This window comes from Impatiens glandulifera, chromosome 7 (genome assembly GCF_907164915.1).
Source record: "Impatiens glandulifera chromosome 7, dImpGla2.1, whole genome shotgun sequence".
NCBI lineage: Eukaryota > Viridiplantae > Streptophyta > Magnoliopsida > Ericales > Balsaminaceae > Impatiens > Impatiens glandulifera.
Window position 1 is genome coordinate 30,086,420 of NC_061868.1, and position 14,554 is coordinate 30,100,973.

General features: G+C 33.8%; 1 protein-coding gene across 1 annotated transcript; it reads left to right on the forward strand.

Annotated features, from left to right (window-relative positions):
- Positions 1-348: 348 nt before the first annotated feature.
- LOC124909710 (cytokinin hydroxylase-like) lies at positions 349-3,213 on the forward strand. The gene is made up of 4 exons (XM_047450362.1): positions 349-619; positions 944-1,173; positions 1,869-2,489; positions 2,749-3,213. Exons 1-4 carry the CDS (start codon positions 349-351, stop codon positions 3,175-3,177), a joined length of 1,551 nt encoding a protein of 516 aa, XP_047306318.1. The 3' UTR covers positions 3,178-3,213.
- Positions 3,214-14,554: the final 11,341 nt, after the last annotated feature.

Here is a 14,554-nt window from a genome sequence, read left to right on the forward strand (position 1 = left end):
ATTAACAGATTTCAGTGGCAGATTTATAAGACTATTCATATCCAATCAGATGTATATATATAACTCTCTTTTCAATATATTCCATTCTTGTCAACTAGTTTATAATAAAAAATAATATTTAACATTCTCGAAAGTCTTTTAACAAACCCACCCAAATCAAATGGGCGTCTAGCCATTGAATGTTGAAAGTCCAATAACATTTTTTGAAAGTCAATCCACTAAATAAAACTTTTGAAGGATATTTGAATTCCATATTTGTCCCTATCATCATCTTTATAAAACCCAATAAACGCCTCAAGCTTCTATCAAATAATATGCAGACCTTTCTTTCTACAATTTAAGATAGTGATGGTTGTATTTGTGTTAACTTTTGCAACTATTTTGGTTTTGCTATGGGTAGCGGTTAATTCGCTGTGGGTTTTTCCTAGAAAGATCTATAAGAAGTTGAGAAAGAATGGTTTTGACGGTCCGAAGCCAATTTTCCCTCTTGGAAATATCAGTGAGATAAGACAGAGTTATGATCAGAGAGATATTGTTAAGTTCCTTCCTTCTTCTGTCATCTCTCATGACATACATTCCTCGGTCTTTCCCTACTTCTACCGTTGGCAATCTATTTATGGTAAGTTCAATTTTAAAAAATAATATGTTGTTTGTAACTTCCTAGACTATGTTGTCATTTCAGACACTCACCTTGCATGCATTTGTTCTGTACATGCTCCTTATCAGTATAACTATATATGCTTCATATTGAACACGAGGATCATTTTAAACTCACTATAATGAACTCACTAAAAAATTACAAATAGATTTGATACAAGTGTCTAAGTGAGGTGTACATCCTGGACTAGGGGTTGTCTTTAAATCACACTCCAAGGTGTTCTCTGATATTTTGATGGCCCGAATACTTGGAATAGTTTTGTAAAGTTAATTTTTTTATTTACAGGGAAGGTGTTCATCTACTGGTTAGGAACAGAGCCATTTCTCTATACAGCAGATCCAGAATTCCTAAGAAAGATGGCGTCCATAGTGAAGGGAAAAGACTGGGGAAAGCCAACCGTCTTCAAGAAAGATAGACAGCCCATGTTTGGAAACGGTCTTGTCATGGTGGAAGGACAAAAGTGGCTTACTCATAGGCGTGTTATCTCACTCGCGTTTTCTCCACCCAATCTCCATGTTAGTTCCTTCATATTCTCTTTTCATCTCATCAACTTAGAGACTTGGATTAATGCAGATTATTAGATCATTTTCTTACTAATTATTTTTTATACAATTAAACAAGATACAAAAGCTTATATAACTTATGTTCTATCCGGTCAAGTATTTATCAATAAACCTTGAAAAATACAACTATTAAAATGAAATTAAGGGGAGTAGTATGTTTACATTTTGAGATTTTCTTCTACTGATTTTATATATAATTATTTAATTACAATTTTGGTTATTGAAAGTGAAGGGTAAATATTTTTAAGAACAAAGTCAGTGTTCAAGGTTCATTCTTGGACTTTCAGATAATATTGTAAGGCAAGAATTTATAGTCAACATATGATACCGGTACACCAATACTAATGGACTATACTTTTTGGTACAATTCAACAAAAAAACTGTTCAATGTTCTAGAAAAAGAGAGCTATAAAATAATCATCAATCTCATAAATTAATTTTATATTTGATCACATAATAAAGTAACCAAAAGAAATACATGCATAAATAAATTATCATTTACAAGTTTTATATATCTATATATCTATCTCTTCACCTATATATATATATTTTTCTCATAATTTATTTAAATTAATCTAAAATATTTTCTATATCTTTTCAAACTCATCATAATTCTAATTTCCAAACCTCATGCACCATCAATGCAGGCCATGACAAGCTTAATGTTGGAATCAACAAGAAAGATGCTTGACCGATGGGGTGCACTTGTTGCTTTGGGAAAGTCAGAGATAGACGCAGAGGCAGAGCTTTCCATAACAACAGGTGAAATAATCGCTAGAATAACCTTTGGCCTAGATCATAAAAACGGAAGAGAGGTGTTCGAGAAACTAAGGACCATGCAAAAGGTGTTGTTTAGTGCTAATCGCTTTGTAGGTGTCCCTTTCTCTAGATTGGTACAACCAAACAAAGTCCATCAGGCTTATAGGCTTGGGAAAGACATCGACCGTCTGATCTTATCTATCATTAAGGAACGCAAGGAATGGGACATTAGTGGAAAAGAGAACGTGGGCGTCCACAAAGATCTCCTCGGTGCCATGTTACAGGGAAACAAACATTCAGATGATCATGTGTTTAGTGAAAGAGAATTATTGGATGAATGCAAAACCTTCTTCTTTGGTGGGCATGAGACAACTGCGTTGTTGATTACATGGACATTATTGGTTCTTGCCGCATATCCCACCTGGCAAGATCAATTGAGAGAAGAAGTCAAACAAGTAGTTGGAGACAACAACATAATTGATGCAAATATGCTTTCTAAACTAACAAAGGTAAAAATCAATTTCATTACTCCTATCCTAAGAATGTACTATTGTTTTTGGTTCGTAAAACATATAAATAATGTAATCAAAGAGTTTATTTTTTGTTTTTCTAATGAATGTTTAAAGACAATGTGTTCACCTAAAAAGATATACTTTAAGATTGATTCTATTTTAAGATAATATAGGACCCATACTTCCATTTTCATTGTCTATATGGATAAACTATTTTATTTCTAGTGCTAATTTAATTTTAATTTTTTTCATGTAGATGAGATGGGTGCAAAATGAGGTTTTACGATTGTATTCACCGGCACCAAATGCGCAAAGGCAATCTAGGGAAGACATATCTATAGAAAATAATGTCATTCCAAAGGGAACAAATATATGGATCGATGTAGTGTCCATGCATCATGATAAGTCACTATGGGGAGATGATGTAATGGAGTTCAAGCCTCAGAGATTTCAAAATGACCCTTTGTATGGAGGGTGTAAGCACAAAATGGGGTTCTTGCCATTTGGTTTTGGAGGAAGAATGTGCGTGGGAAGAAACCTATCAATGATGGAGTACAAGATAATCTTGTCCCAAATCCTCACTCAATTTTCTTTCTCGGTTTCATCTAATTACATTCATTCCCCAGTTCACATGCTCTCTCTTAGGCCAACTCATGGGTTACCTCTTATTTTTAAGTCTCTTTAAATTACTAATTTGAAATAACAGTAATTTATTTATCATATAAAATTATAAAAACTTTAGATGTAACTTCTTTATTTATGCATGGATTTTAGAACTCATGATAAGAATAGCAAATTATCTTAGGAATGATTTACTATAAATATTTTATTATTTATTTATGTTTATGTCAAATTGTTAAATTGATGCTTATTATTAGAATCAATTATGATTATATAAATGTCATTTCAAACATTATAATTTGATTTTTTTTATTGTTTATTGAATAATTATCATCTTCTATAATATTAATTATAGTTTCTAATTAAAATATCTCGAAATTCATCAATACTCTATTTATATATTGTTGTTTGAGTTTAACTAAAAACTAATTATGTAAAATTAAGCAAATTACATTTATTTTAAAATTATCATGCACAGCCATTTAAAATGGAATAAATTTGTAATTTGTAACATTAAAAATAAAACCTAGTTAAAATTTAATCTTTATTTAATTATTACAAATTTTCTCTATCCTCATTATTAATTGAACACTCATTCAAAGTTCTAGCCAACAATGTAATATATAATATTTTTATAATAAATGCATGGCATTGATCATACTTGGCAACAACATATTCCTACATAAGAAATTTTGAGAATTGGTAGGTTATATAATTTTCAAACCTTCTAATATTTATTATTAAAAAATATATATATAAAGTTGGGGCGATAATTTATTAATAATTCTATAAATGAAAACTGCAAAATAATAATAAAAAAGTAATGAAAGAAGAAAAAGACAAAAAATGAGATGTGACGCCTAAAACCGACTTAAAAAAACTGTTTAACTCTATTGTCGATACCCTAATGTCTATCTTCCTCTCGAATCACGTAAATTGAGATGATGAACCAAATTAGAATATTACTAGAGTACAATTTCAATTCTTGTAGATTTGGTTAAATCCTATAGCTTAACCTTCTCTCGTAACTATTAAAGCGAGGTGAGAAAATGGAACTTCTCGAAGGACGTGGCCTAAAATGAGATGAATAATTTAATAGAATTTAACAAAATACTGTATTAACTTTAACGTTTTTAGAGTCGCAGCCCAATTTTTGTTCGTGTGAAATTTGGAAAAAAGATTTTAATATGAAAACACAATTACAAATTCTATTTTTTGGTCTAGGACAATATGTCCATACACCAAAAACAAAATTATTAGTAAAAATCCGTTCACACTACAATCTCTATATTCAACCATCATCAAATTCAAGCAATTTGTGTTCGAGTTCGTCGTTGTAGTTGATCATTATTCGATTTCTTTACAAATTCTTAATCCTCGTTTAGTTTAGAAAACACCCAAAGGAAGCTATCTAGGTTGGTTTGGTAGAACCTAGCCGCATCGCAAGACTAAGCATTTGGGCTCTTCAACTTTCCTATTCAAGGCCCGGCTCACATTGTTCCAACAACGGACAATTTACCGAATCAAATTTAACTATTTTATCTTAAATCACAAATTCCTAAATTGATAAAAACAAACAAGTTCTCACATCGACGAGATGATGAGCAACTTGAGTAACAAATACAGAATCATCGCATCTAAGATAACGAACCACTCATAGAAAACAACAAGTTCTCACATCGACGAGATGAAGATCACTTGAGTATCAAATAAAGAATCCTCATATCTAAAATAATGAACCACTCCCAAAAAATAAACAAGTTCTCACATCGACGAGATGATGAGCAACTTGAGTAACAAATACATAATCCAGCACACCCATGTTGTTGATTCATGTAACGAAATAGATGATTTTGGTACGTTTAAGGTTTCCAACTCTCAAAGAAAAACAAATAACTCAGTACTCTAAGTCAACCAATTCATGTAATGAAACAAATCACACTAGGATCTATTGACACATGACAGGTCTAGTACGCTAAGAATGCTAACTCTTGAGACAAAATAGATCACGCTTGGATCTATTGACACGTGACAAGTACATCACGCGAAGACTACTAACTCTTGAGACAAAACAGATTGCTCCTAGATTTGTTGATACACGATAAGTACAACACGCTAAAGATGCTGACTTTGGAAACAACCTAGGTAAACTCAGCACACTAAGGCTGCTGATTTACAAAATATGAAAATGAATAAATAATCGTCGTTTGATCGTTAAAACAATGAACATTGAGATTAACAAGCAAATGAAAATTGTGTAAATATGCATAGGTGGTATTTACTACAATCATGTAATAACAATCGTTGTTGATCGTCAAAACGATCAACACCTGGGTTAACAAGAAAGTGAAACATGTGTAAATATACACTAGATGACATTTATAACATTCACTAAAATAAAATTCGTCATTTGATCATCCAAATGTTCAACACTAGGGATAACAATCAAGTGAAACTTGTATAAATACGCACTATATGATATTTACAACAAATAAATAATGAATTGTCGTTTGATTGTCAATCCAATCAACACCGGGGTTAACAAGGAAGTGAACTTGAGACTTGAAGTGTACATATCAATAATTGTAAGTTTCAATATAAAATATAAATAAACTTACTACACTTTGGGTTGTACATACTTAATGTATCTTATTAATGATCTAGTCATGAAGACTAGACATTGTATCAACAAAAGTAATAAAGACCTAGTTATTTTGATTAGGGCATTCACACCTATTGTCCATAATGAAGCTTCATTCTAAAAGGTAATGAAGATTTGTTTGCAACACTAAGCTTTCAAGATGAGATAATGAAGAACTACTGACGACACTAAGTCATCATATCAGGGGATAATGAAGAGTTGTTGGAGATACTTAGTCTTTATATTGAGTAGATGATGAGCAATTGCTGGTCACACTATGTTATCATATCGAGGAGATGATGAGAATTGATGATCACACTGAGTTCTCATATTGAGGAGATGATGAGCTACTGTTTGTAACACTAAGTTCGCATATCAAAGAGATGATGAGTAATTACTTGTAATACTAAGTTCTCATATCGAAGAGATGATGAGAATATGTTTGGTACACTGAGATATCATATCGAGGAGACAATGAGCAACTGTTGGTCACATTGAGTTCAAATATCGAAGAGATGATAATTTTCATATCTAGATGATGATGAGAAACTATTGGTAACACCGAGTTCACATATTAAGGAGATGGTGAACAATTGTTGATAATATTGAGTTCTCATATCTAGGAGAGTATGAGCCAATGCTGGTAACATTGAGTTCTCATATCAAGGAGATGATGAGCAATTGTTGGTCACACCAAGTTTGCATATCAAGGAGATGAAGAGGAACTACTGCTAACACTTTGTTCTCATATCGAAGAGATGATGATCAACTATTGCTCACACTGAGTTCTCATATTAAGAAGATGATAAAAACTTCTGGTAATATAAAATTCTCATGTCGAGTAGATGATGAACAACTTATGGTCATACTGAGCTCTCATATCGAGGAGATGATGAGCCACTACTAGTAATACTAAGTTCTCATATCGAGGAGATGATGAGAATCTACTAGTCACAATACGTTCTCATATCGAGGAGATGATGAGTCATTGGTGGTAATATTAAGTTCTCATATTTAGGAGATGATGAGAAACTAATGTTCATGCTGAGTTTTTATATCGAGGAGTTGATGGAAACTATTGGTAACGCTGAGTTCTCATATCGAGGAGATGAGCAATTGTTGGTCACACTGAGTTCGCATATCGAGAAGATGATGAGTCATTGTTGGTAACACTGAGTTCTCATATTAAGGAGACGATGAGCAATTGTTGATCACAATGAGTTCTCATATCGAGAAGATGATGAGCAATTGTTGATAAAATGGAGTTCTTATATCGACAAGATGATGATAGACGGTTGACGACACTGATTTTTCATGTCTACAAGATGATGAGAGACTAATGTTTTCTGATCATGCGATTGGGATCAACACAAAGAATTGATTACATGAATGTCAAATAAGTCACAGGTAAAGAAAAATTGCATATACACTTTATATATCTCAAAAGAGACTAAGAAAGTCCAACCGTACATAATATGACATTAGTTTCTAAGACTTCACTTCGGGTCTTGACATAGACATGAAATTAACCTAGAAAAGATAAAAAGTTGAATTTAACGTATGAAGGCTGTAGATCCAAAAGATTATGACCTGGTAAAGTGAACCAAGTGCGCCTTGAGAGCATCATCATGTCTCTTTGTTTAAGTATCATTTATTGAAAGATGATTTCTAAAAGTTACCGGTGTTTAGGAACATGTTTTACACTACAAATGAAGAAATTCCATATGCCTATGTATACACACCATAGGAAAGTTTTAAAGGGTGTATCTAGCTTTATCGAGGGTAGTAGAAACACACTGTTAGGGAATAGTTTCTCAATATAGATTGATGACACCCACGATTTTCTTTGCTAGCATCTGGTATGAACAATGAGAATATAGGCACAGCTCCGGTGGTGTTCTAATGATTATATGCATGCCTTAAAACAATGCCCTCATTGTGGACTAGGGTGTTTCGATTTTAGGATGCCACGCATGCATGACTATTCTTGGGAAGAAGGGATTTAATGCACTTCTAGCTCAAAAGCTGCGTTCAATGAATGCATTCTTTCGAAAAAATGACCTTAAAATGAACTAGGGAGTTTAATTTTCAATTAGTACAAAGAACAACAAGTTCAAAACCAAAAGATTTGAATGCATTTTGTTAGGTCAAATGTTATGGACACCGAATGCATGATTCGAAGAAATAATATACCTAGTATGAACTAGGGTATTTAAAATTTTCGTGTTGCATAAATGCATGAAGACTTGGATATTTTGATTTCTTGATGCAAAAGTTAATGAACCTTGATCCAATCGTCGCGTGCTTAGTTCTAAATCAAAACATCATCAGCATTCAAAGACACGTGAAAAGTTTTGGACGATTATAGAGGAGATTGGTTTTAACTCCCATTTCTTTTCTCGATACGAAGGAGATTATCTAGAATAATCTTCCAACTTTATACAAGCAATAACTTTTATTAAGGGTTATTTGATAACTGAAGTTTGACTCACAATGAAGATTTCCATGTTTCGATTCAGTCATCTCTTGGGCTAATCATTTCAAAATTTTATTTGCTTATATTATTTTTTTAGACATAAATTCTTAAAAACTCTAAGCATGAGAGCATATACTATGGTTGTTCGATTGAATCGGTACGCCTAATGAAAATGCCCAATAGTAATTTCAAAACCTTAACCTTTGTGAGTATATTTTTTGTAGTAATTGAGGTGTATCTGGATGAATCAGTACACCTAGTAAAATTGCCCAAAGTCTTTTAGCAAAAAGCATAATGTATGGATCGGAGGTGATATGAAGGGATTTACTTGACCATTTGTTACAAATGAGCTACCAAATGAACACAAGGACCAACCTATTTTGCTTTGTTTTTTAATTGATATCTTTTGATATACTTGACCATTTGGTATAAATGAGTGATCATTAAAAAGATCTTTGAGTTATCTTTCTATTGACAACAAGTAGTATTCATGGCTTGACCTACAACCTGCATTTGTCTTGTAACGCCACTCGACCTCTTTTGGGTTGCTAAAGATTCATTACAAACGGATGCATTAGTTGGAAAATTCAATATGGCTTCTTTCCCAATCGTTCCATGAACTTGTAGGATCTCAAACATAGTGACCATATCTACTCTAAACTAACTAATACCTTGCATCATCCAAAACTCAATACATGTACATGTTTTAGAAATTTAAACGTGAAACTAAAATCTAAAGATTTTTTTCATAATCGACTCTAACATGGATTAAAACAAATTTACAATGTTTAGGATCATCATTCTCATGCATAAGCTTAGAACGACGATTCGATTTTCAAATTGTTGAATTGTGATTAAGTTATGAACTCACCTAGTTTTGATAATTTAGTTTAAATAATTAAAAAGGGAAAAATTTTTGAATTGTGATTAAGTTATGAACTCACCTGGTTTTGATAATTTAGTTTAAATAATCAAAAAGAGAGAAATTGTTAGATTAATGTTTTAATTGATTTAGGATAATTTATCATACTTGATTTCGATAATTGATGAAATGGTTTTGATAATAAATGGATAAAATTAAGTTCAATTATATAAATATACTTAGATATCAACATTGTAAGTGGTGTAGTGGTAAGTACTCCCGCCTGTCACGCAGGTGACTTGGGTTTGTATCTCACTAGGTGCAAAAATTAATAATTTGAGTTTTATTATTTCAGCCACAGCTCAATGTCAAAGGTGCGTGAGCAGACGTCTCAAAGTCAAAGTAGTACGCGTAGATAGATGTCATCTAAATCCTTTAGATGGTGTCTAAGCAAAACAGATGAACATCTAAGATGTGTCTTTTGAAACTGATGGGCGTCTAAGAAGATGAGCGACGGCTGGCAGTAGAGCTCAACAAATGAACGACTGCCACGTACGTTGTTTTTCAAATTGCTTGTGTTGTACTACCATGATCTCAAGAATATATTCATGCTATACTACCCAATACATCATGGATAATACATCCAACGGAAAGAGAACATGTGTCCATAAAGAAGATTTTTCCATTGGTGTACTTCAAGTATAAATAGCTACCCAAGGACAACAGATGAATCACTTGTATTGCTAATACAGAAGAAACTTCTCTCTCAATATTGATAGTACAGCTGATCAAAACTGAGGATTTTGGAATTAAAAAGGAAATGAGATATGTTCAGCACATACATGATAGAAGGAACTCTGTCAAGTCTAACACACAGATTGGGAGATCTATAAGAATAATTCAAGTATGGATCAACAATGGATAATCCATCCTGGATCCAAAGAAAATAGGGTACCAAATGTGTCAATATTTACAGGTGCAGGTAAATCAAGAATAGCAGCTTGGAATAGTCAAATGACATTTGGACAGCCGATTACTGACGGACACAACATATGATAAGCAACAGGCTGAAGTGGCTGACATCTTCACGAAGCCACTTCCCGAGTCTATGTTTTCTTACCTTAAAAATATTTTAAGATTGTAAGATTGTAAGATTATGATAATGTCAAAATTGTGTTTAAATCATGAACTCACCTGAATTTTATAATTTATTTTAAATAATCAAAAAGAGAGAAATTGTTGAATTGTGTTTAAATCATGAACTCACCTGGTTTTGATAATTTAGTTTAAATAATCAAAAGGGGAGAAATTGTTGAATTGTGATTATGTTATGAACACACCTAGTTTTGATAATTTAGTTTAAATAATCAAAAAGGGAGAAATTGTTGAATTGTGATTAAATTATGAACTCACCTGGTTTTGATAATTTAGTTTAAATAATCAAAAAGGGAGAAATTGTTAGATTAAGGTTTTAATTGATTTATGATAATTTATCATACTTGATTTTGATAATTGATGAAATAATTTTGATAATAAATGGATAAAACTAAGTTCAATTATTGTTAGTCATATCAATTATATAAATATATACTTAGATATCAACAACGTAAGTGGTGTAATGGTAAGTACTCCCGCTTGTCACTCAGGTGACCTGGGTTTGTATCTCACCGGGTGCTAAATTAATAATTTGAGTTTTATTATTTTAGGCACAACTCAAAGTCAAAGGTGCGCGAGCAGACGATTGGCATGTACGTTGTTATTCAAATTGTCATATATTCACGTTGTACTATGTTTTGTCCAATAGTGTGTGCGTTAGGAGTTTAGGATAGGCGGTCAATTAAGTCTTGAGTTTCTGACTAGGTTTGTGTAAGCGCTATACAAATCAAAGTCTTCTACTGAATATCCTTCTTGTTGAAGAATAATGAGTGACGTAAGAGTTTTTATCTCCGAACATCCATAAAACTCCTTATATTCTTTACTTTCCGTCCATTGCATTCGTTTATCTGACGCTTTAAATATAGCTAGCTGTTTCCGCACTTGAACTTGTTCAAGAGCTTGCGAAGATTTATGAAGAATATAAACATGTTTTAACTTCTAACAAAGTTAAAATCGAATCGAAGTTTGAAAGTTGTTAACTGTAGTCATACCCCCGTTTCTATAGTCAATATCGATCCTAACACAAATTCTCAAAATTGGATTTCTGTGTTTACTTATCATGATTAATGAAAGCACTCTACTCAAACAACTTCTAAAACACCTAAGGGAATTTCTAAACTATAAAATCAAAAGATGAAGTAATATAAAGAATGCACAAAACTTAGATATGAAAAAAATGGGTTTATTCATAACTTATATTACAAAAAAATGGTATATTTACTATTGATTGATTTTGACAACTTCCTAGCTCACCCCTATCCAAAAAATGAAAAGCTTTAATGAGCCATAATGATAGATTCTTCTCGAGCTCTTTGGCACTAAGATTTTCTAACATAACCCAATAAAGCCCTTTGAAACTATTTAAGTTATCCCTCATCCTTCATTCTAATCCAAAGCATTCAAATTTTGAATCTGATTTTCCCCTCAAATCATTTGGAAAAAAGATGGGATTCTCATTTGATCTAGATCCCCAGGAATTGTTTGATAAATGATCCTTGTACTCTCATGATGATGTGGGATCATTCTGAGAATCAAATTTTGGGCATAAATTGTTTCGATAATTTAAAAAACAAAATAAAATATTTTGTTGTGTTCACAAGTTGCTCGTCACGAGGAAGGCAGAGACACAGGTCGTTGAACATGCTCGACGCATGACGCGTTGGAGTAGGGGAGGTCGTTTTGGGATTCTAGACTTGGTCCAATTTCTACATATTGAGAATTTGGGATCGACTTATGCTCCATTGAGTTTTCCAAGTAGGTGTTGACGAGCCTAGACTACCTAGTGGATTGAGTTAGTGCCAAGTTGACCAAGTTGACCCACATACTAGGTTGTTTGTTCTAACTATCAGATCTTCTAAGAATAGTTATGAAGAAATGAAACTTTGGAAAAACTAGGAAGGACAATAATATTTGTTGAAGAGGAAAAATTTTAAGAGTCTTTAGTGTTGTATATTAACATTTATAAAAAATCTTATAAATGAGTAAATTATCATAGAAATCCTAAATTACTTATACATATAGGCCCAAACCCATTAATAATTAAATAAACCCTAATTACATAAAAGACAATAAAAGCCAATAACTTTCAATTTGCTGACAATCAATGCTTAAACTCGCAATCTCCCCCATAAACTTGATTTAGTTCGAGATTCTTCACGTCGAGCAGCTCTCGCATCTTTGCGAATTTGACTCTTGCTAGTGCCTTAGTGAGAATGTTTGCATGATTCTCTCTAGTGCTTACAAACTCTACAACGATCTATCGGTTCTCGTAGCATTCACGGATAAAGTAGAACCGAGTGTTGATGTGTTTGCTGCGTCCATGAAACATCGGGTTCTTTATTAATGATATTGCATACTTGTTGTTGACATAGAGAGTTACCAGCCTCAGCTCGTATCCGAGCACCATGATTAACAAGTTTCCCAACCAAAGTCCTTGGCACGACGCTATAGTAGTTTCCATAAACTTCGCCTCACATGAAGATAAAACAACGGTTTTCCAATTTTGAGATTGATAGGTGATTAGATTCCCTTTGAGATAAAACACCATCCCTCCCGTAATTTTTATGTCGTTTGTGTCACCGGATAGGTCGTTTTTAGTGAAACCAACGACTTCTTCAACTTCTCATCCCCTTCTTAACTAAATCCCAAAGCTCGTCGTTCCCTTCACGTAACGAAGAATGTGCTTTACTTCCTGTTGGTGTAGAGTGGTAGGTTGCTCCATGTATCGACTCACTATGCCAACTGCATAAGAGATATCGGTTTGAGTGTGCGTCAAGTACCTAAGACACACGATGATACACCTATACTCCTTCGGATCTACTATGCTTCCTTCCACATCCTTTCTGAGCTGCCACTTTACTTCAATCATATACTTGTTCGAGTTGCAATCCTCCATTGCAAACTGTTTCAACACCTTCTTTTTATAAGTTGCTTGCTTCACCTCGATGCTATCTTTCTTCTAGTCCACCTCGATACCAAGATAGTACGAAAGTAGCCCTATATCATGCATCTCGAACTCCTTCATTATCTGTTTTTTGAACTCCTCAACACCCTTGATACTTGATCCTGTCACAATTAAGTCGTCGACGTATACGAAAACAATGAATACTTCTTCTCCATGGTTTCTCGTGTACACATCCTTCTCTTGAGAACAATTCACGAAGCTGAGACTCATCATTCTCTTTTTAAGGAAAGTGTTACATGCCCTTGGTGCTTGACATAGTCCATAGAGAACCTTATATAACTTGTACACCTTGCGCTCTTTATTCTTGATGATGAAGCCTTCATGTTGAGAGACGTAGACATCCACTTCGATGTCACCATTGAGAAATGCTGATTTAACATCCAACTGTTGGATCTTCCATCTACGGTGAGTTGCAATGGAAAGAATTAGCCATATGTAACAAGTGCAAATGTCTCCTCAAAGTCAACGCCTTACATCTGCATGTAGTCTTTCGCTACCAATATCACTTTGAGTTTGAGCATGTTGCCTTCGCTATCTCTTTTCAACTTGAAAACTCACTTTAACCCGATTATCTTGTGACCGGGTGGTAAGTTAGTGAGCTCCCATGTCTTGTTGTTCGTGATGGAGTCGAGCTCTTTCTTCATGGATTCATACCATGACTCTTCGTCTATCACCTCGTGATATGTTGTTGGCTCGTCGGTGGTGAGCAACAACAATTCATCACGATCCATCTCTACCAATGGTGCCTCCACATAGACATCTCGTAGGATTCCGAACTCCACGAAATTTTGTACGAGCTCATGGTTGTCGTTGCACCACTCTCACTTCTTTTCATCTTCGAATACGGTATCTCTATTCATAAGAATTTTACCACTCGCTAGATTAGGAAACTTTTGTGTCTTGCTTCCATCTTCGAACTTCACATTTCTAGTGATTTTCTCATCGAGCTCATTTAGTTTCTCTCGATGGCACGTCATATGGTTACTTTCTCTAATGTCAAGGTACCACATGTCGGTGTGATTACGCTCAATGCCACTTGCGAGGAGTTTCTCCATGACTTTCTCTTCATTGAGCAACACCACCTCTAGTTCATCCTTGGACGATTCTTGCACGAACTCTTCGAGGTTTGTTTCCTCATCTTCGAGAAAATTATTTGTCACTCCCTCAGTAAATATTAATATTGGCTCCTCGTCATAGAAGCTAGTGAGGTTTTCCTCATCATCTTCAGGCAAGACATTCGTCACTCTCTCATCAAATATTAATTATGGCTCCTTGTCATAGAAGCTAGTGAGATTTACCTCATCACCAAACCTTTTGTTAGGGCACTCGGACGCGTAGTGCC

Coding starts and splice junctions, on each gene's coding strand:
- LOC124909710 (XM_047450362.1), top strand. CDS start 349: ATGGTTGTATTTGTGTTAACTTTTGCAACTATTTTGGTTTTGCTATGG. Junction 1,174..1,868: donor TTTCTCCACCCAATCTCCAT/GTTAGTTCCTTC, acceptor CCATCAATGCAG/GCCATGACAAGCTTAATGTT. Junction 2,490..2,748: donor TGCTTTCTAAACTAACAAAG/GTAAAAATCAAT, acceptor TTTTTCATGTAG/ATGAGATGGGTGCAAAATGA.